Raw genomic sequence first — 23,874 nt, forward strand, 5'->3', positions numbered from 1 at the left:
ATGGGTGCCAAAGAATTATTTATAAATTTTTTTGTCAAATAAGTAGAATTTAGCAAACCGTACCAAGAGGAATTCTGTTTTAGGAATACAACATTTTTTGGAGATAAAAGTCCAGTTTTTTTCGATGCAATTCATCACAATATCTAATGAGATATTTGTAAAAAGCGAGACAAAGTCTAATGAAATTAATTCATAGAAAATAAATCATAATTGCTATCAATTTTAATGTCTTTAAGACGCTCAACTAGTTGAAAACTGTTTTTTACGTAACTGTCTGTTTTCCATCATGATATTCTATAGAAAGGAAGCTAGATTGTATAATCCTAAGAGCATTACGCAAAATGTCCAACCGACGGCTAAAACCTCTTGAATGTTGTTACATAAAAATGAAATTTCAGTGCAAAAATGAAAATAAGAGAAACAATCTCCAGTAATCTTGATCTTAACAAATGTTATTCAGGATATGATCCTAAACAATATTGACCTTGACAATGCCATCCTAGGTTAAATAACTATCGTTGAATGCGTTTTTTTAAGCCTTACAACTTTTGTAAAAAACATTTTTTTTCTAAAAATGAATCGTTATGAGATATGTATTTGGGTGTATCCAGACTTTTGGCCCACCCTGTATATGTCTCTGTCAAGTACAACTGTGGCATTGCCTTTGTCAGCGTGTATAAAAATAACGTTCGGATTAGAGTGAATAAAATTCTTAGTAACTCCAGCTGTTTAAGCTTGTCGTCAATGTTAGAGGAGGGAAAACTATTTTGTTGAGTATAGGAATAAAGTGATTTGTGATGTTAATCCTATTCTCAATGGAAAGTTTTATGTGCTACTTTCAATGCTTTTTATACATTCAAATATGATGTTCTTCTTATTTTTATTAGGTAGAGAAAAATTTTCTCCTAATTGTAAAAAGCATTGCATGTTTTCCGGAATCGTAACCGATAATAAGTTCACAAACTATTTCTCTCAAAACTGAAAGTGAAAAAAATTCATCAAAGGATGAGAAAATTATTAGAAAGTATATTGATAGATTAGATATTCTTCTTATTATTTTCATATTTTTCTTTGAGAGTAGAGAAAAGGATCAAAGCATCATCAAGAAAATAAGGAGCTGGAAAATTTTTTTTTTTGTATTTTCTGTTGATTGAAGGGGGAAGAGTGTTAGTATTGGGAGTACAAATTAGTTCGATCCGTTTCCCTAAAGATGGCTCCAATTGTTGTGAATGGTTCATAGTGACAGCTGATTTTGGCGGTTTCAGAGAGGTTAAACATTTGCTAATAATATTCAGTTTAATATCGCTTTGAGTTTCATACAAAAACCTTGATTTTTACTGTGTTTGAATCGAATTTTGTGTTAACCAAGCAGAATTTGCGGGAGGTTTTGATTTTCTGCTTTAATTGGAAGAAAAGTGCGGCTGAAGCCCGAATGCTTGTCGAAGTTTATGATGACACTGCTCCAACTGATAAATCATGTAGGGAATGGTTTCGACGTTTCAAGGATGGAGATTTCAGCGTTGAAGACAAGTCTCGCTCTGGATAGCCAAAAAAATTCGAAAACAAAGAATTAAAGGCATTACTCGAAGAAGATCAAATGTAAAAGGAGCTTGCAGAATCATTGGGAATAACTCAACAAGCCGTTTCTGTACGATTGAGAGCCATGGAATGATTTAAAAACAAGGAAATTGGATGCCTTATGAATTGAAACCGAGAGACGTTGAAAAGTGAAGATTTTTCACTTGCGAACAGCTGATTCAAAGACCACAGAGAAGGTTTTTTGCATCGGATTGTGACTGGAGATGAGAAGTGGATATTCTACGACAACCCCAAAAAGAAAAAATATTACGCTAAGCTCGGTCAATATCACACCGGCCGAACATTCATGATTCGAAGATCATGCTCTGTATCTGATGGGACCAAAAGGGTCTTGTTACTATGAGCTGCTGAAACCTGACGATTCCATTACGGGCGATCGGTATCGGCTACAATTGATTCGTTTGAGCCCTGCATTGCGAGAAAAACGGGCAAAATACGAGCAAAGCCATGATAAAATTATTCTTCTTCATGATAACGCTCGGCCTCATGTCGCTAAAGTCGCAAAAAAATACGCTCAAATGGGATATTTTACCGCACCCGCCGTATTCTTCGGATATTGTTCCTTCTGATTACTGATTGTTCCGAAGGATGCAGCAAGTCACCGGTTCACTTCTTTCGCAGAAATAATAATATATTAATATTATAATATTCAAGAAGTACTGATTGCTGCTCGAGATAAACTTGTAAAACATTATAGAAAAATGAATTACATATACTGCATTGTTTTAATTTCTGATCCACGCTATAAAAAAGAGACTTTACAAATTTTTTAAACTTACTAAATAGGGAAAAGAAATGGCTAATGCTTTGTTGAAAAAATTTGAGAAAATTTATAAAGAGCACTATTGAAATAAGGATGTAAATAACATATTAAATAATGATACGAGAGCAAATCAATAAGTTTTTAGAAAAATATAGTAAAACACATTTTTTTTGATCGATTCATTTTTATTTCTCAACATTGTCTTCAGCTCGATGCACTTAATCCAACGATTCTCCAACTTTTTCAAACCGTCCGAATAATATGATTTATTCAACCCTTCAATAAAAAATAAGCCTCTGTTTTGGCGATGAGCTGCTCTCTGAGTGAATCTCTTTCCTCCAAATTTCTTCAGGTTTGAAAACAGGAAACAGGGCAGAGGGCTAAATTTGGCGAATGTGCTGGATGGGGAAGCAATTCATAGCGGAATTGAATTTGGAATAGAAATCGATGTCGGGCATGTGGTGAACCCGTGCATTATCTTGATGGAAAAGCACTTTCTTCTTCGCTCAATGGGAACGTTTTTTCTTTAAAATGTTGTTGAAACGGTCCAATAAGGCTGCGTAGTAATCGCCATTGATTGTTTGTTTCGATGGAAGGTTATCGATATGAATTATACCGCGTGCATCCCAAAAAACTGTGGCTATCACCTTTCTGGCCGACTTTACGATCTTTGCCTTCTTCGAAGTTGGTTCACCCGGTGAAATCCATTGTTTTGACTGTTCCTTCGTCTCGGGTGTGAAATGAATCCATAGTAATGAATCGACGCAGAAATTCATCTGAATTACGTTGAAACATTTCCAAACATTGTTTTGAAATTGTCGCACGGTCGCGCTTATGGTCCACATGCCGCAAACGCGGCACTCATCTTGCCGATAGCTTTTTCATACCCAATTGTTCATGCAAAATTGAAATCACTATGCATGTGATATACCTGAGGCCTCAACAAGCTCGCGCACTTTCACTTGTCGATCAATCAAAACAATATCGTGGACTTATCGATAATTTCTGGCATAGTAGCTTCAATTGGACGTCCCGAATGACGTGCATCACATGTGGATGTACGATCACGTTTAAATTCATTCACTCAATTGTATACAGTCGCAAACGCTGATGCAGATGTGCTATGAATATTATCCAACTCGGCTTTGATTTCTTTCGGCATTAAATATAACCTTTCATATGTAGATGTTTGATCACTGAAACTTTTTTCCATTTTGCAAAAAATATTGTACAAAGGTTGTGCTTTAATCGTCTACAGAAATGAAACCACGCGATAAATTCAATTCAAAATTTGACAGTAATCAGCTAAGAGATGCTACTTGTCAAAAAGTAATAACATTTGTGACATGACATTGCGAATGCTTTGACAGATTTTCTAAGAACTTATTGACTTGCCCTCGTACAATTCTAATTGATGAAAACATATCATCTGACGAGGATTCGATACAATTGAACAGTTTGTTTAAAACACGGAAAGTTTTTATCGAGCAAAGTAATCTACATCAACGCTGGAAACAAGAAATTGATAATTACTTTTCTGCAGAACATGCTACACGGACGAAGATATTATAATATGATGACGTAGGCAAAAACCTATCCAAACTTATCCCGCTTGGCTAGAGACTTTTTAGCAATGCAACTTCCAGCTAAATGTTTATTTTCCAAAGCTTCACTAATAAGATAACATCGGAATAGATTAACTAATGAATCGGCTGGTTATTATGCTTAAATGGTTATTATGCTTAAATTCTTGGTTAACTTGAGATTCAGCAAATAATTTGTTAGACGCAATAAATGTTTAAACATAAAAATAAATAAATATATAAAAATAAACATTGAAATAAATGTTTAAAATGTTATAAATAAATGTTATAATTGTTTAAATAAATGTTTAAAATGTTTACACATATTTAATTAATAGATTCTTAATTAGTAAAAAAAGCAGTTCCTGGACAATTGCGTAAATCAAGCACGATTAGATTAGGATGAATGATTGCGAGCTAACTGCTTTAGTCTCGATATTGATGCGAGACCAAGACATGAAAAAACAAAAGATAGTGATCTCGTAAAATTTGTCGGTAAATGACACGAAAACAGAGATGAGATACGTTTCGTATCAAAATTCATCACTATCTTAGATTTCAAATTTTTCTACTTCAAGGCACTAAAATTTTTTTGTTAGCAATCATAGCTCTTTGATTGTTAAGATCATTAAAGATAATCGTTAGAATTCTTTGAGAGGCTATCATAACTCATAACAGAATGCCGAAAAGCTAAAAAAAAAAAATTTTATTTATTTCTTCGGAAATCCGGTATTTTCTTGAGAATCTGATAACCCCTTCTCACCCCCTCCATCCAAAAAATTTTATCGATTCTATCGAGACATTAAGTGAAAGATAAGAAATTAACCTTTCAAATCGTAAAGTTGGCCACTCCCCTACTTCAAATTAGTATTTTCGCTTTAATCGACGAACTTTTTCTAAAATTGATAGAGAATTCTAGAACTCTTTGGAGGACAATAACATAAAAACTCTATTTATTTTTTCCAAATTTTGAAAAGTGAGATCAGATAGAAATAAAGATATTACACCTCTATGTAACAACTTCTGTGTCCACGATTGTACAATAACGATGTCTTTCTTAAATACGTTATCGATGTACAACTTACCCATCCTTGCTAGTATCAACGATACCAGCAAGTAAATTGACAGAATCGGGATTATAATCAGCATCCGTGTAAAGGCCAAGATAACTGCGTACAAAGTCAGACGCAGTCATGAACCTCTCGCCATTCTTCTCCTGTGAGGCGTACTGTAATTTCACAAAAAAAACAAATTTTTTGTATACAGGATGTCCCAGTAACTCTGTTACAAGACAATATCTCCGGTATCATTAATGATACGCGAAAATGCCCAAGGAAGAAATTGTTTCGTTCAAAGGGACACATTGTGGTGGGATTTATTTCTTTATTATTTCTTTTTCAGATTTCATATTTTCAAGATTATATTTTGAGAGCCTTCAAGATCATTGATATTTTTTTAAATAAAACTACATATTTTTATCATTATAGCATAATAATAGCTGAGGTCAAAATAAATCCAATGATCTATGATATCATGATCTTCATGTGATCTTGAGTATGAAAAATCCAGAAATTTTGAAGTGCGAATAATGAAATAAGTAGAAACAATAGAAAGTTTGGCATAAAAAAATTTATAATAAGTATTCAAAATTGTTTCCAAATTTGGACTTCTAAACATTAATTCGAGTATTAAACGAACACATCTGCGAATATTTGGGATGTTATAGCAGCACAAGTTTGTCGGATTCTTTTTTTCATGTCATCATTTTCGTGTCGTAGTAAGCTTTGTCGAAAAAACTTTCTCTTTGATAAAGCCCCATAGAAAGAAATCTAGGGGATTAATATCAGGAAAACGTGGCGGCCAAGGAATCAGATTTCCTTTTCCTATCCATGGAAACAATTTTGAACACTTATTACAATAAATTGTTTATGCCAAACTTTCTATTGTACTTATTTCATTATTCGCACCCATTCCTCAAAATTTCTGAATTTTTCATACTCAAGGTCACGGTATTATAGACCATTGGATTCGCTACCTTGACCTCAGCTACAATGTAAAAATAATTCTATTTAATGTAATTCTATTTAAAAAATATATCGATGACCTTGAAGACTCTCAAAATATGATCTTGAAAAGGAAATAATTCCCATCCATAATATATGTCCTTTCGAACCAAACAATTTCTTCCTTAAGTATCTTAGCATATCATTAACGGAGATATTGCCTTGTAACAGAGGTACTCTGGGAAGCACCCTCTCTAGGAAGACATTCTGTATGTATGTGTACTGTGCATATTTATAAACTAGTAGTCTTAATTTATAATAATTAAAAAAATAATTAATAAATAATAACAAAAAGTTATTCTACTAGTATTTATTAAATTTTATTAGGTGTACAACTTTGCTTCCGCCGTTTTCCTATAGATGGCTTTGGCGGTAAGTGGTGGTCGAAATAAATATAATAGATCATAGACGTCATATAATAAATTTGGACATCTGTCAACATAACCCCATAGAAACATTAGTCGATTTGTGTCTGCATCATAAAGTTATTCTCGATTGAAAATGTCAGTTTACGAACCAAATTCTCGTCATTTGCGGGAGGTTTTAATTTTTTGCTTCAATATGAAGAAATCTGCGGCTGAGGCCGCTCATCGAATGCTCTCAAATACTTATGGTGAGGCCGCTATTAGTGAAAGTACGTATCGTGAGTGGTTTCAACGCTTCAAGAACGGTGATTTTGATGTTGAAGACCGGCATAGCGGTAGAAAAGAGAAGGTTTTCGAAGATGCAGAATTGGAGGCATTACTTGAGCAAGACTCAAAATCAAGAAGATTTGGCACGATCATTGGGAGTGACTCAACAAGCCATTTCAAAACGCCTCAAAGCCATGGGAATGATTCAGAAGGCAAGGAAATTGGGTGCCGTACGAATTGAAGCCGAGAGATGTTGAACGGCGTTTGTTTGCTTGTGAACAGCTGCTTGAAAGGCAAAGATGGAAGGGATTTCTGCATCGCATTGTGACTGGGGACGAAAAATGGATTCATTACGATCCCAAGCGCAGAAAATCATGGGGAGTTCCCGGCCATGCTTCCACGTCGACGGCCAAACCGAATATTCACGGCTCCAAGGTCATGCTCTGTATTTGGTGGGATCAGCTCGGCGTAGTGTATTATGAACTGTTAAAACTGACTGAAATAATCACAGGCGATCGGTATCGAACGCAATTGATGCGTTTGAGCTGAGCATTGAAAGACAAACGGCCGCAATACAACGAGAGACACGATAAAGTGATTTTGCAGCATGACAATGCTCGATCCCATGTTGCGAAAGTGGTCAAGACATACTTGGAAACGTTGAAATAGGAAGTCCTACCCCACCCGCCGTATTCTCCAGACGTTGCTCCCTCTGACTATCACTTGTTTCGATCAATGGCACACAGCCTGACAGCACTTCCGGTCTTATGAAGAAGTAAAAAATGGGATCGATTCGTGGATAGCCTCAAAAGATGACCAGTTTTTTCGACGCGGGATTCGTACGCTACCCGAAAGATGGAAGAAAGTAGTGGCCAGCGATGGACAATACTTTGAATCATAAATGTATAACCAGTTTTTTACAATAAAAGCTCGAATTTCGGAAAAAAACGGCGGAAGCAAAATTGTACATCTAATATTAGTAGATATTTTTAAGAAAAATCCAAAAACTGAAATTATAATAAAAAAAATTATATTGACAATTTGAGTTATAAAATAACAATATAAAAATGTTGAAAATTTAAGCTCTAATTTCACTAATTACAATTTATTAAAAATGATTAATTTTTCTTAACGAAATAAAATATAATTCTTTACTAGAGAAATGATTGAGCATAAATAATTGATTGAGAGAAAAAGAAGAAAATTTGATAGTTAATAATTAATAAACAATGATAAATATTTTTAATTATTAAAAATATTATTGTAAAAATCGCTGAAAGTTCAAACATAATCCTAATAATTTATATTCAAGCACTTTTCATTTACCTGGTTAAAAATTTCATGGAGCCGTTCAGTATTTGCACGCTTTAAATACCCTGAGGAACCCTGTAACATGATAAGATGAAAGATATTAACATTAATTGTTCTTTAATTGTCGAAAAAATATTTTTAAAATATTATCGAGTGTCCAAAATAAAGCGTTATAAATTTTTATCTCAAAAAGGATATTATTGAGAAAATTGTTCAGGCAAAAGTTGTAAGATTCAAAAAGATTTATTTATTGATCTTATCAGTTTGATTTTGACTGGCGTTACCAAGATCAAGGTTATATCGATTTTTAAACAGAATATCCTACTTTTGATCCAAAATCTAATAGCTAATGTTGAGAACTTTCTAAAACACTATAATAAAGTTATTTTTTATTGAGTACTTTTCGAATTATGATATTTGAAGGTTACAATACAGAAGGTTGCACTAAAAATTCATTTTTACGTAAAAATAAAAATAAGAGATATAATCTCTAATGGCTTTGACAATGATCTTGAACAATCAAGAGATTTTAACATCGATCCCTTGAGGATACCTTGAGTAGATACCTTGGGTAATGTTAATGCCGGCGGTATAACTTTCGAGCATCATAACTTAAAAAGTACTTAATTAAAAAAAGTACTTAATTAAAAAATATTTTCTTATAGTTTTGGAAAATTCTCGACATCGGCTATTAAATTCTGAAAACAAAAGTCAGGTGTTCTATTTTAAAAAATCGATGACCTTAACCTGACCTTAGCAATACCACCTAAAGTTAAATTGATAAGATCAATAAATAGACCTTTTTGAACCCTACAACTTTTGTCTGAACAATTTTTCTCATTAATGCTGTGTTTCCGAGATAAAAATTTGTAACTCTCTATTTTGACACGATATACAGATAAGTCAATTAGTGGATAGAAAATACATAGTTGCTTTAAAAATTATCGATTTTGCATACATATTTTTAAAAATAATTATGTGTTTTCTTTCCATCAATTGATTCATATCATTATTCTGCTCATAATAAGGCATAATTATAAAAAAATTAATAATTTACGAAATTTATTTTATGTCAACATGTGACAGAATGAAGTATAAAATATCTTGTAAACTATTGATTTTTTGATATCACTACTTTAATACTTTTATATGCAAAAAAATTAAAAGAACTATATTGTGTTAAAAAAATCATATGTGTACAATTTCGTTTAGTAAAATGAAGATAACTTTCATATCTTTTTAGCACCAACTAAAAGAAAGATAATATGACCAAAATTCCCTCTTGAAATCATGCAACTTTTGTTAGGTTTCCTTCTAATGTTGAAAACAAGTGAGTTATTCATGTGTTTTAAATTCTTCATCCTGTATATACAAGACGGATCATTTTAATTTATTCAGTCAATTTTTTCAAAATCTCTAAGTTTAAAATAAAAATGTTTCAAATAAAATGATTTTTATTCAAGAGGGAAAGCAGTTAGTGACCTTAGTTGATCCTGAGAAGATGCCTTTAAAGTCAGGTCAAGGTTAACATTTAAAATTTTTTAAATAGAACTTCCTCATTTTTTATTAGATATTCTTGTAACTTACATTTTCGAAACATTGGTTACAAACCCTTTTTAGTCAAGATCTTTTTTAGTTATACATTAATTAATATTTCAAAATTTTTATATCGCTGGTAATAGCATTAGTCAAGATATACCACGTGGAAGTCGCATCATCGGATTCTTAATCAAGCATCCTGAAGAAGCGTAAATCTGATCGTGCGATCTCTACGCGGTACACCTTGGATCCAGAGACACGATAGTGTCTTGAGAACACGTAGCGGAAATCACCGTATTTTTATGTGGATCGATGAGTTTTTCGAGTTCTCGATTATTATATCCCAATGTCCCGATTAAATTGTATGTTCAATCAATAACTTGTACTCGAATTGTATAATAAGAGTATCTTTATTTTTTTTCTATGTGCTACGAGCAGAGAGATATTGCGACAAACTCCAAACTTTGTTTAAAATTTTAAGAAACGTTATTGTCATTGTCATTAAATATTAATATCGGTGTTGTCTGCCCAGCCCATGGATTACGTTTCGGACTTTAGTCAATCTCGATTTTTTATTTTATTTTTTAATAATTTTAACAAACAACGACCAACTGCTAAAACCTTCTGATCACTCAAAGTCATGACAATATATATCAGAGTCAAAGTCATTGGAGTTAAATTCCATTTCATTTTTAATAACTTTTTTAAGCGACGAGTAACTGTTAAATTTTCCGAAGGTGATTCGGTATCATGATCTTCATAACGTATAAAGGTCAAGTTACCGGAGCTGAGTTGTTGGTTTTACTTTTTAATAATTTCTTACAATAATCTAACAATCAACAAGCGATTGTCAAAATTCTTCGAAGATCACTCAGGGTCATGATCATGACAATATATGTCAAAATCAAGAGCTACGGAATTGAGTAATATACTGCATTTAATAATTTTGTACAAATGATAGCTGATAGCTAAAATCTTGCGAAAATCATTCGGGATCATGATCTTCGCAACGTATGTCAAGGTCAATTGTTCATTTAACTTTTTAACTTTTTAATGATTATTTATTTAACGAGTGACTGTCAAAATCCTTTAAAAGATACTCGAGATAATGACCTTGGCAACATACGTCGTTGTTGGAGTTGAACTCTCTATTTCATTTTTAATAACATTTTAACGTTCGGCGAGTGACTGCTAAAATTTTTTGAAAGTCATTCAGTGTCATGACTTTCATAATGTAAATGAAGGTCAAAGTCATCGGAGTTGAATTGTTTATTTTGATTTTAATAATTTTTTAACAATCAACGAACGAATGCTAAAATCTTTCGGAGATCATTTAGAGTCATGGCATTAACGAAAAAGTTACAGATTAACAACTGTGAGATTTGCATTTTATCGTTGGTTGCGGTGCACCACTAGTACCGCAGTCAATATAAATCCAACAGAAAAACAAGTATTGTATGCCGTAGATCAAGTTAAGTAACAATTACAGATTAAGAAAAGGAATAAGATTAAGTTAATGAAAAAAGTAATTCTAACTATAATTTATGTCTACATTCATAGTTAACTCTTAAGACTTCTTCAAATTTAATTTCAGATATTCTATAAATTAGTTTATTAATCAATACTTATTTGATATATTTAAAAAACTGACCATCCAAAGTTTAAATTTCTATAATTAAAAATCTTTCTATGATTATTTTCTTATTTTATGAATCAATTAAAAAGGAACATAAAAGATACATTTGTATAAAAAAAGCAGGGAAAGTAATTTTTATTATTACAGTCGTACATTTATAATAACAACGTTGCAATTTTTTAATGAATGTAACAATAACTACATAAGAAACAGCAGTGTTTTGTTAACGCTTTGTAAGCGCTGTGTGCTACTTGGGTACACACTAAATTTGTGCTTGAAAAAGTCACTTTGAAGAGTAGCTTTTTATCATTAATTAAACTTTTTATCATTAGTTACTGAAGAAAGTTATTATCATAATGAGTAACATGTAACACTCTTAAAGCAAAAGTAAGTAGATACAATATATAAAATTAAAAATATGAAAATTAAAATTAAATATATAATACATATTTTATATATAATTATATAATACATATTTTTATATCTTGAATAAAAAATCAAATTTACAATAATTATTCATTAATATACATAATTATATGATTCGTATTATAATCAGGATATGCACACTTTACCGGCTACTTTTGTTAATTATTATCACTTATACTCATTAATATTATCACTGACAATGTTTCAAGATGATATAATGACATCATGATTTGATGACCATTTTCGACCATTCATTTTCATCAATTATTACTTTGAAAGATTGTTTAGGCATAGAAATTTGCGTTTAGTGATAAGTACTGATGTTACTGCGACTTAAGTACAATTTTAAATTTATAACGTTATATCAACATTGATAATGACCCAATAGGAGTCGAAACATTTGTTAGTTGTATACTTCAGAAATATATTGTTAGCATATACAACTTGCTCGGCTCGTAGCTCCTTTCTTTTTCTATTAACAATTAATTATAATATGCATTTGTGAAGAAGAAATATTTGTCTTTAAAAGGAAACCTATTGTCTTTAAAATTGATTTTCGTTTAAGAACTTAATTTATAAAGAAAATTGAAAGAGTTAATTATATTTAAAATGTTATGCTATTTTTGTACGAGATATATTCTCTTTGTATAAACTTCATATTTTTTTTCAATCCAATTATTAATAATTATAATAAATTATTTATAACTAGTAATCTTTGTATAACTAATATGTTTAATAAACGATCTCAATGCTGCAAAATTTAAAAAAAAAAAAAAAAAAAAAATTCTTTTTAAAAACGAATAATTCATTATAGAAAATATTATTCCACACAACACGAGAGATTATTTTCTGACTTATGATTTTTCTCAGTCGGCTGTTCCTAGTTAACCTAAAGTCGTAACAGTCGCCTTATAATCTACAGCAGTCGACTATTTGCTGACTATTAGTTGACTTTTAAAAGGCGACTGAAAATCAACTAAGCACAACTGACTGTTAGTTAACTACATTTTAGGCTGCTTTTAGGAGATACAAATCAATACAGTTTAACACTCGAATACATTTCACCACATTTAAATGGAAATGGCGATATGTGCAGTGTGTGTAGGAACTATTGATATCTAAACTGTTAATATCTAATCTTTTAAAAGATTTTAGTTAAAGGTGTCAAAGAACAAAATGATATGAACTGGTTTGCGTATACAATCTAATATCGTTAAATTCGTCAAAATCGTACTTGTCACACTCTAACTCTCCTCCCTATCAGAGGTGAAGTTTGTCAATTAAGTTTGAACAAAATTATAAATGAAAAGCGATGTGTCGTTTTGGGTCAAGTGTGTGTTGACTATGTCTCTTAAAAAGAAAACAGCTTTAAGTCATAAAAGTGATTTACTAATCAATTCAAGGTAAATAATTTAAAAAACGAGTAATATTGTTAGATAAAATTTACAATTGAATTAATGAATTACATATATATGTTCAAAAACGGGACGTTACATACTTGACTTAGTGCTCTTCAGCCGATAGAATAAAATGAAAATTCTTAGTGCGAGGACAAATATATAAAAAGCGATAGATGTTTTTCTTTTTTTTCTTACATGATATGTTCGATGTCTTTTTTCGATTGAACCATGATTTGTGTGATTCGTTTGGTTACAAAATCAATTAATTCGGTAAAAGTTTTGCGATCGTTGACGGAAACCTTTGTAGTCAAATTCTTAAAAAAAATTTTTGTTTGTCTCAATTATCAATTATTTGTTGTATATATTATATCTAGAGACTTGAAACCTGATTAAACAATTTTGAACTATTGTGAATATATAATGTTACGATTTAGTATTCTAGAGTCTTTTAAATAATCTGTAACCATGTTGTCTCTACCGCAAACAAAAGGTTAATGTGATAAAACATATGTCACAGATCAGATCGATGTATCTGATATGATCGATATGTACTATAAAAGTTTGAGACTTTGTATTTTTAAAATCTTCTTTTAAATGGGATTTAAGCTGCCATCTATTCGAAGTTCAAAGTATTTTCTTTCGACCTAAAGGTCGAGTATTATTCCCTGCGCGTCAGCGTGCATGCAGGAATCGTGAAACATTTCTTTCAAGGTGGGGTTAATTTAACAGTGTGACCAAGGTGCAATCTTGAGTAAAAATTTATTGGATTTATTTATTGTTCATTATATACATACATTACATATATAGTAATATCTTTAATGAGACGAGACGTATAATTTTGAGTCCAATGTAATTTTTTTCTGTTCAGTTATATGTATACTTATTATGTTTAGGTGGCTTACTTTTTACGAAGTGATGAATTTCGAGATTCGATTTTAAACGATGACCAAAATATTGAGTATTTTGATGGAGAAAACGCAGATGATGAAAATGATCACGTTTATCAATCCATCCATATGTGTTGATGTCAAAGAGTATCGCGGAAATTCTCAATGCAGATCATGAACCGCAAATAGAAAGCGAACATGTTTATATAAAATGTAAATAGAATTAGATGTAAGTTGTGTCCAAGAAAAAAAAAATAAAAAAACCTATTGTACATTCCTATGTCCAGCTTGCCAAATTCCTATGTGCGAGAAACACCGCATGTACTTGTGTGTTCGATGTGGAGGAGAAACATAATTCGTATTCAATAAATTCAAAAAATAATTTTCTCATTCTTAACATTTTATTTTATGTTTAAAATGATAAGACAAACAAGAAATGTAATAAAAATAATATATTTATGCTAAATAAATACTCTCTTATACACTAACTTTACATTTCATTATTTTCAAAGGTGGTCTTCTGGTTTACTTTAAATACCTTTTTTAGAACGCGGACTACTGCACTATTTCTTTTCTAAAAGTGTCACATCTACTATATATAGCAATAAATTTTTATCAAAAAGTATTATATTAAAAATTTAAAAAGTTATGATTTTTTAAGAGCATTTTTCGAGAATTTTTATTTTGCGATTTATTTTTAATAAATATATTAAAATTAAAATCTTTAAAAAGTCATTGTATTTCCATGTTATACAATGTTTAAAGTATGTTCAATATTTTTTGTGATTGAAAGCTGTAAATACGACAATCAATTAAATATGTTGGAGTCATTTTGCCTCCCGTGTGATCAACACAAAATTCTAAAAACATCACGAAGAATTTAAAAAAAATTAACTTTGTAACTAAACTTATTAAACGGATCATATAAATCATGATTCAATCATAAAAAAGACATCTAACATATTATGTAAGAAAGAGAAAATAACATCTCATTTTGTTATATTTGTGCGCTAAAAATTTTAATTTTTATCAGCTGAAGACTAAATAAAGTCCGAAACGTCCCATTTTAATTTATATATGTAATTTAATTGTAAATTTAATTGTAAATTTAATTGTAAATTTAATTGTAAATTTAATTGTAAATTTTATCTATTTAACATTATGTTGCTTCTTTTTTAAATTACTGATTTTGAATTGATTAGTAAAATCACTTTTATTGCTTTGCATATACACGAGCGAATACATATATTTTGTTTTAGAATAACAATTATAAGTCGACGCAAGTTCCTATGTGAAAGCCACGCGGCAGAGCATTAGCCTGGATCCTCATATAGACAACAGTGCTTTGATACAGAGTGCTGATTAGTAAAAAGCCGGTTGTGGAGATAAAATTTACTTCCCGTCTTTTACCAATCAGCATTCGGTGTCAAAGCGCTGTTGCTCGTATTCAAGATTAGTCCCGTGCTATTAAAAGTAGGGCTCCGCGGAACCATCCAGCATCTTCTCACTCGAGTTGAAGCGAGCTCCAAAAAGGGCTTTTTCTTTGGTATCAGATTACTCTATGTGTTGTATCTTTACTTCCTTTTTTGTAAACTTATTAGACATTGATATGACTATAAAATATTTTTTAGTTATCGCAATGCCAAAATAAGTAAGAGGGCATATATCTTTTTCAGTTTCAAAAAATCGATTTTTTTTTATTACATTTTTTGAAAGATTAACATTTCAAGAATGTATATCCGAAACTGTTTGAAAAACGGTTTGAAATTCGTAAAATTGAAGTTATAGCACTGACCGTCTCGGTATCCCATAAGCCGTTGCGGAGGAGTGCGCAGGTAATAGCTTCGAGCCATTATATACTTTATCTCTTCATTGTAATTCAAATGAAACTTCGTCTTTGTGTAGTAGTAGATACATAATTCTTTCGACAGATGGCTTTTAGAGTGTTTTTCTGAATAATTTTTAGACAATATAATTAGTTCTTTGACATCAATTCGCAGCATCAACAGACATTCGGTGCTGTGACCAAGATATCCTAACACAGTACGTAACGCGGGAGGCCCATATCAGCTACTGACTAAACAAAAATCAAAAAGACGACGAGTACCTTTTTCTAGAGGATTCCCTGTATGACCTCAGAATAGATAATTACATGTAAGTCGCAAAAAATCCCTTTATTATAGTATAAACTTCTTCCGAAACTTGAAATGCGTTTTACTCAAAACCACGTTTTTAAAATCGGCACTATAAATATCTCGATAACTATTCAACCGATTCCCTCCCTTTTTTATGTGAAAGCTTATAAAATTCTCTAATATTTAATCCATGATTTTTTTGATATCTTAATTTTTTATATTTGGAGACACTGGTAGTTTTTTGGCGTTAAAGCAATTTATTCGATCTCGATCTTCGTTTGTTTATAACTTAATATTTTACAAAAGGAGATTGAATGGAAATAAAATTATACACTGTTTGTTAACTAAGCTAGAAAATGATAATGAAAAAGTGATTTATCTGTATTTATTTATAATTAGTATTTAACAAAAGGAGATCGGAGGGAAAGGAAATTGTACGCTGGTATTTATATATTTGTTAACTAAGCTAGGAAATAATAATGAAAAAGCGATTTATCTCTATTTGTTCATAATTAATATTTAACAAAAGGTTATCAAAGAGAAACGAAATTATACATTGATATTTGTTAACTAAATTAGGAAATGACAAAGCAATTTATTCGATAACGATTTATATTTGTTTATAACTTAACAAAAAAATATCAGAACGAAATTATACACTGGTATTTGTTAACTAAGCTAGGAAATGATAAAGCGATTTATTTGCTCTTGATATCATTTGTTTGTAACTTAATATTTAATAAAAAGAGATCGAAATTATACACTATATTTGTTAACTAAGCTAGGAAATGATAATGAAAAGCGATTTATTCGCTCTTGATATCATTTGTTTATAACTTAATATTTAATAAAAAGAGATCGAAATTATACACTATATTTGTTAACTAAGTCAGAAGATGATGACAACGTGATTTATTTGACCTTCATTTGTTTCTAATTTAATATTAATAACAAAAAAAAGGAGAAACGATATTATATGCTGATAATTATTAACCAAATTAGGAATGATAATGAAAAAGTGATTTATTCATCATCGATCTCTATTTGTTTATGAATATATTGAGTGTAGGAAAAAGTGGCGTTTTTCCCGCTAGATGGCATTAAATGCTCAGCAGTCGGCTAGACGTGCGTTTAAAAAGTGACATTTTAACCTTTGTTTTGAGCCGAAAAAGATTGAAATCGGTGAAGTGGATCAAAATTATTTTATTTTAAAAATGGAAATAAATAAGGAAAAAATTCGCTACATTTTGCAGTATCACTACGATAAAGGCAAGAATGCTGCACAGGCTTGTGAAAAAATTTGCGCTATTTACAGTGAAGAACTCTCACTCATCAAAATCAGCAGCACGGAAATGGTTCGCTCGCTTTCGTGTTGGAAATTTCGATGTGAAAGATGATCCTCGCTCCGGTCGACCAATCACTGAAAAGTTCGATGAAATCGAACTAGTAAAAGTCGAGTGTGATAAGCATGTGAGCACTGTGGAGATTGCCAGGGAACTAGACATCGACCACAAAACAGATTATATTTTAAATCATTTATACAAAGCTGGATGTAAAAAGAAACTCGATTTGGGTTCCTCACGAGTTGAACATGTTAGGAACATAATGAACTGAATTAATATTTGTGATACGCTACTGAAACGGAATGAAATTGAGCTATTTCTGAAGAGAATGATAACTGGTGATGAAAAATGGACCTACGACAATCCAACTAGAAAAAGATAAAGAAAGGAGATAAGGCGCAAGCAATCGCAAAACCTGGATTAATGAGGAAGATAATATTGTGTGTGTGTGTGTGTGTGGTGGGACTGGAAGGGAATCGTTCACTATGAGCTGTTATCGTCCAATCAAACAATTAATTCCGAATTCTACTGTGAACAACTGCAGAGATTACAAGCAATTGAGAGGAAGCGACCAGAATTAATCAATAGGAGAGGTATCATCTTCCATCACGACAACGCTCGACCACACATATCTTTGATGATTCGGCAAAAATTGTGAGAGCTTGGCTGGAAAGTTTTAATGCGTCCATCGTATAGTCCTGACATAGCACCCTCAGACTATCATTTGTTTAGGTCTAGCAGAACTCTCTTAATGGTGTAAAGCTAGCTTCAAAAGAGGCCTGTGAAAATCACTTGAAGTTTTTCGAAACCACAGAAGTTCTATCGCGATGGAATTATAGCTCTGCCCCAAAAATGGCAAAATATTATAGAAAATAATGGAGCATATTTGGTTTAAATAAATTGATTTTAATACTCTAAGAAAAACACTTTAATTTTACTAAAAAATCGCCACGAACTTTTTCCCATACCCAATATAACAAAAAAAGCAGAAATGAAATACACTGTACTCGATAATATTCTTGAGACTTTCACGGATACTTTCTATATAAAGATTATGTGTTTCGCGGATTTTCTTTATGTCCAGATCTATTCTTGAAATGCCAACGTTTCGTGAATCTTACAGTTCACTTCATCAGGGCGAGGAACAGTCTGAGAAAACCCGCATAATCTTTATCCACTGTATTCTATATATTCTTATATGTATTCTTAATTAAGCTAAAAAATGATAATAAAAATGCGACTTATTCGTCTTTGATTTCAATTTGTTTTTAACTCAACCTTGTTTTATGTAAAATAACTTATGTAATATAACAAGTAATATCTAAAATCCGATAAAAACAAAGATATACATAAAATTTATAATATATATACAAAATACATATTGTACACTAGCATTTGTTTATTCATCGGAAAATATAGATGACGTCTTGACGTTTTTACAGACTCAAGTAATTGTATCTTTAATTCTCCTGTTTAAAACCGATTATATAAAAATTATTTCATAAAGAAAAAGGATTAATAGGAGCCAATTTTGGCCTTCTCCAAATTTCGTACAAACACATAAAAATCTATTTCTTGAAGTCAGTTATGAAGTAAATTGTTTATAAAGACGTTTGTCACTACAAAATACATGATGTCAGTACAAACTTACTTTGTTAAAAAAAAGATAAAAAAAAGACGCTAAACATACATGCTTCTCGGATAAAACCTAAGTATTCAATCCAATTAATAGTAGTTTTAATTTTACTTGAAAGATCTTATTCTAATCCAAGTAATGGCAACTTGAATTCTCTGGCAAAAATTATTACTTTTCGAAAAAAATTAATATATCAAATGAAAAATTAAAGAGATTGATACTACAATTATGCTATCTTAATTAATTAAGTTAAATTCTATCATTTCTATAAAAGATTTGATATCAAAAACTGGCGCCAAATTCTACTATCAAAATAAAAAACTATATAAATAAAATCCAAATGATACTATCTTTATTATTTATTTAATCCAAATGGTATTGTTTTTAATTTGCAATGAAATCTAAGTATATACTATACTTACACTAATTATATTTACTAATATATTTACACTAAGTATATACGTACGTCTTAAAGAATCTTCCTATTTAAATGATTTAAATTTCTCTTAAATGAAATTATTATATCATAATTCATTCAAAGATGTTTTCTCTTCCAACTAATGTAATGATTATTTATTTCTCCTTCAAAATATTATACAAAACATTATTACAAAATTGCGTTACCATGCTCACTTTAAGTGCTACCAAAAAATTAAAGAATTAACCGCATAAAATGAAAAAATTTAATTTAAATAGAAAAATTTTTCATGTAAAAACACTTGGCGAATAAAAAAAATGCTAGATCGAATAAAAAAACTATAAAAACAATTTAAAATGTGATATTTAGAATGGTAATTAATAAAAATGAGTAATAAAAGGTAATTATAATAATAAAAATAAATTTAATCTGAACTTTACACTGAATAATAATAAAGTTTACTATTTATTTCTCATAACGCATGTCTTATATTTATTAATTTAACAATGTAAATTTATTTTTCTTAAGACTTAAACTTAATAGCATTCACAACGTTCATAATTTACACGACTCTATAACTCAATCGCATACATACACACGTTAGAAACTTTATCTCTCATTGGAAATGCTTTTTATTTTTCTTATTTTGATAATTATGATGATGAGGGGAGCCCCGATGATCTTGACATATGTTGTCAAGGTCATGACCCTGAGTGATTTCCAACAAGTTTTAGCTCGTTATTCGTTAAAAAGTTATTAACAGTTAAAATTAGTAATTATTGGGAGTACAAATTAATTCGATCCGTTTTTTTGTATTCAAAAATGCATTTATTTCAAAACAAAATAAATGAACAGATCAATTAAAGTATTGTCCATCGCTGTCTACTACTTTTTCCCATCTCTCAGGCAATTTTCGAATTCCATTTCGAAAAAATATCTTTGGAGATGATCCAATTTTGGAGCCAATTTTCGATTTCTGCGAAAGAAGTGAACCGGTGACTTGCTGCATCCTTCGGAACAAGTAATCAGAAGAAGCAATGGCGGAGAATATGGCGGGTGCGGTAAAATCCCATTTGAGCGTTTCCAAATATTTTTTTATAACTTTAGCGACATGAGGCCTGAAGAAGAATAACTTTATCATGTCTTTGTTCGTATTCCGGCTGTTTTTCTCGCAATGCACGGCTCAAATGAATCAATTGTAGCCGATACCGATCGCCCGTAATGGAATCGCCAGGTTTCAGCAACTCATAGTAACAAGACCCTTTTGGTCCCACAGATATAGAGCATGATCTTCGAATCATGAATGTTCGGCCGGTGTGATGTTGAGGTCGATGTTGAGATCGATTGATCGGGCTTAGCGTAGTATTTTTTCTTTTTGGGATTGTCGTAGAATATCCACTTCTCATCTCCAGTCACAATCCGATGCAAAAAACCTTCTCTATTGTCTTTGAATCAGCTGTTCGCAAGTGAAAAATCTTCACCTTTCAACATCTCTCGGTTACAGTTCATAAAGCACCCAATTTCCTTGTTTTTGAATCATTCCCATGGCTCTCAATCGTATAAAAACGGCTTGTTGAGTTACTCCCAACGATTCTGCAAGCTCTTCTTGCGTTTGACTCTGATCTTCTTCGAGTAATGCCTCTAATTTTTTGTCTTCGAATTTTTTTGGTTGTCCAGAGCGAGGCTTGTCTTCAACGCTGAAATCTCCATTCTTGAAACGTCGAAACCATTCCCTACATGATTTATCAGTTGGAGTAGTGTCACCATAAACTTCGACAAGCATTCGATAGGTTTCAGTCGCACTTTTCTTCCAATTAAAGCAGAAAATGCTGCTTGGTTAACAAAAAATTCGATATTTCAAACACAGTAAAAGTTAAGATTTTTGTATGAAACTCAAAGCGATATAAGCTGAATATTATTAGTAGATGTTTAACTTTTCTGAAACTGCCAAAATCAATTGTCATTATGAATCATTCACAATAGTGGAGCCATCTTTAGGGAAACGGACCGAACTAATTTGTACTCCTAATATTTCACTGCTTTACAAAAGTCACTGCTTTGAAAAGTCAGATAACTTTGGGCGAGTGAGAGAGATATGGGGTGAAATTAAGGGAATATGACTCCTTTCCACCCCCACCCTTCTCCCCTGCAAAGGGGCGCATTCTCACTTTTGATTCTCACCTCTCTCCTCTCTGCATCAGGAACATACAATTCTCATCTTCGGCTCTCACCCGCCCCTTCTGCCCTGCAAAGAGGCGCCAACTTCGAAAACGTATGCATTGTGCGCCCCTGAAGCAGGAGGAAGAAGGGGTGAAAATCGTAGATGAGAGTCGTGCGTCCCTAAAACAAGGAGGGGATGAGAGAATCGAAGATGAAAGCTAGCTAAAACTTGTTGGAGGGTCTTTCAGGATCATGACCTTGACAACATATGTCAAGGTCAATGTTATCGGAACTGGCTCCCCTTATCATCATAATGATCAAATTATCCTTATTTTTAAATATTCATATTTTTTAATATGATTCTAACTTTTCTTATTAATATGATTTTTATTTATGTTATTTTTCTAAATATTACATTCATATTTTATTACTATGTTATATCGAGATCTAGCAACACCAAGTGTTCCAAGTGAAAAATTTTTCTATTTGAATTAATTTTTTTCATTTTATACAGTTAATTCTTTAATTTTTTGTGGTAACACTTAAATTGAGCAAGGTAATGCAATATTGTGATAATGTTTTGAAAGAGAATTAAATAATCACTACTTTAGTTGGAAGAGAAAATGATCTTTGAATGAATTGTGATAGAATAATTTCATTTAAGAGGAATTCAAATCATTTGGATTGGAATAGAAAGATCCTTTAAGATATACATATACTTAGGTTTTATTGTATAAAAATTAAAGATAAAATAGTACCATTAGAATTAAATAAATAATAAAGATAGTGTTACTTGGCTTTACTTTTTATTTTGATAGAATTTAACTTGGCACCAATTATTGACATCAAATTTTTTATATGAATCATACTCATTTTTTATACAATACAAATAATACCTTTGTATTATTTGTATTATCGTTAGGTTAATATACATTTAGGCTAATATACATATACTTAGGTTTCATTGTATATAAATTAAAAATAATACCATTTGGATTAAGTAAATAATAAAGATGATATCACTTAGGTTTTACCTTTTATTTTGATAATAGAATTTAACTTGGCGCTAATTATTAATATCAAATCTTTTATATGAATCATCTTTTATACAAATGATACGTATCATTAGGTTTAGCTAAATTTGTGATTCTACTAAACAGCAAACGCGATTATATTATATATAAAGAACCCGTTTCACAAATTCGATTAAGTCAAATCGGTTATTAATTGTCAACCATAGGTCAATTCTATTAAACACGATTAGTCAGTTTCACGGCCAATTAAGTAATTGGTGAAATCCATATGATTCTTTACGAAAAGCACGCACTCTTAGCGCTTTCTTAATTTTTTTTTTAAAAAGTAAGTTTGTATAAAGTTACTATTACTTTCTTTTTGGAAAACATACAAAGTAGTTTTTTTTTAACTATATATCATTCAGATTTAATTGTATAAAATAAAAAAAACACTTCCATTTGAGTTTTTTTGCACGCTTAAAAAATGATACTTTGAGTTTGAATGTCCGCCATTTTTAAATTCGAAATTTTAAAAATGCATGAATCAAATACGAGTAAATTTAATAAACTTCAAAATGCAATTTTGATTTTTTATTTTAGATGAAGGATCAATCTATAGTACCGCGATTTAAGTTGAGCAAGATCAAGTTCGACGAACTGCAAAAGGATAAAGGAAGAATTATTTTACCTCAATAAGAATAAATTTGCTTTATAAGTTTAAAGTAAGTAGTTTAAAGTATATATTCTTCAATTTAAAAGTAAATCCGATCCTAAAAAAAATTTTTTTTAAAAAGTGAAAATAAACTATTTTTCGACCCGAGAAAGGTATATGTCTCCTTAATAAAAAAATGAAACATTAATCATTCAAAAGTTGACTATTCGGTGTAAACTTGTCAATTTTGATTAGCTTGATTAATAATAGTCGATAGTTTTCTGGACATTAGAGATTTTTGCAATAACGTGAATCCAGATATGGTGAACGCTAAAGTAACATTAAATTTTTTCAACATTTTTTTCTTAATTAATTGTTAAGAAGAAGATAATCTGACCTAAGCGTTTACCATATCTGAATAAACGATTGTAAAAACTCCCTAATGTCCAGGAAACTATTTTCGATGACTATTATCCGATATTCTGTTGACTATTAGTCGACTCTTGATTTCTTCAGTCACTTACAGTCGACTATTTTGGAGATATTCATCTATTTTGGGGACATTAATCGACTGTTAATCGACATTCAGGCTCACTTTAAAATCGACCCTTGACTTCTCCAGTCAACTTAATTATAATCAAATTTTAATTGATTTCATGTTGTTTGAGATATTTTCAT

At 30.9% G+C, this 23,874-nt stretch overlaps 1 protein-coding gene across 2 annotated transcripts in view; it reads right to left on the bottom strand.

Moving 5' to 3' along the window:
• LOC108687608 (calcium-binding mitochondrial carrier protein Aralar1) overlaps window positions 1–23,874 on the bottom strand; it is a 173,157-nt gene that overhangs the window by 76,691 nt on the left and 72,592 nt on the right. For both annotated transcript variants that reach the window (XM_018193461.1, XM_018193462.1), the window contains 2 exons: window positions 7,967–8,026; window positions 5,031–5,173 (listed from right to left, as the gene is read on the bottom strand). In XM_018193461.1, coding sequence (XP_018048950.1) covers window positions 5,031–5,173; window positions 7,967–8,026 — 203 coding nt within the window. The remainder of the gene's footprint in view (window positions 1–5,030; window positions 5,174–7,966; window positions 8,027–23,874) is intronic.

Source organism: Atta colombica, unplaced genomic scaffold (assembly GCF_001594045.1).
Source record: "Atta colombica isolate Treedump-2 unplaced genomic scaffold, Acol1.0 scaffold21, whole genome shotgun sequence".
Taxonomy (NCBI): domain Eukaryota; kingdom Metazoa; phylum Arthropoda; class Insecta; order Hymenoptera; family Formicidae; genus Atta; species Atta colombica.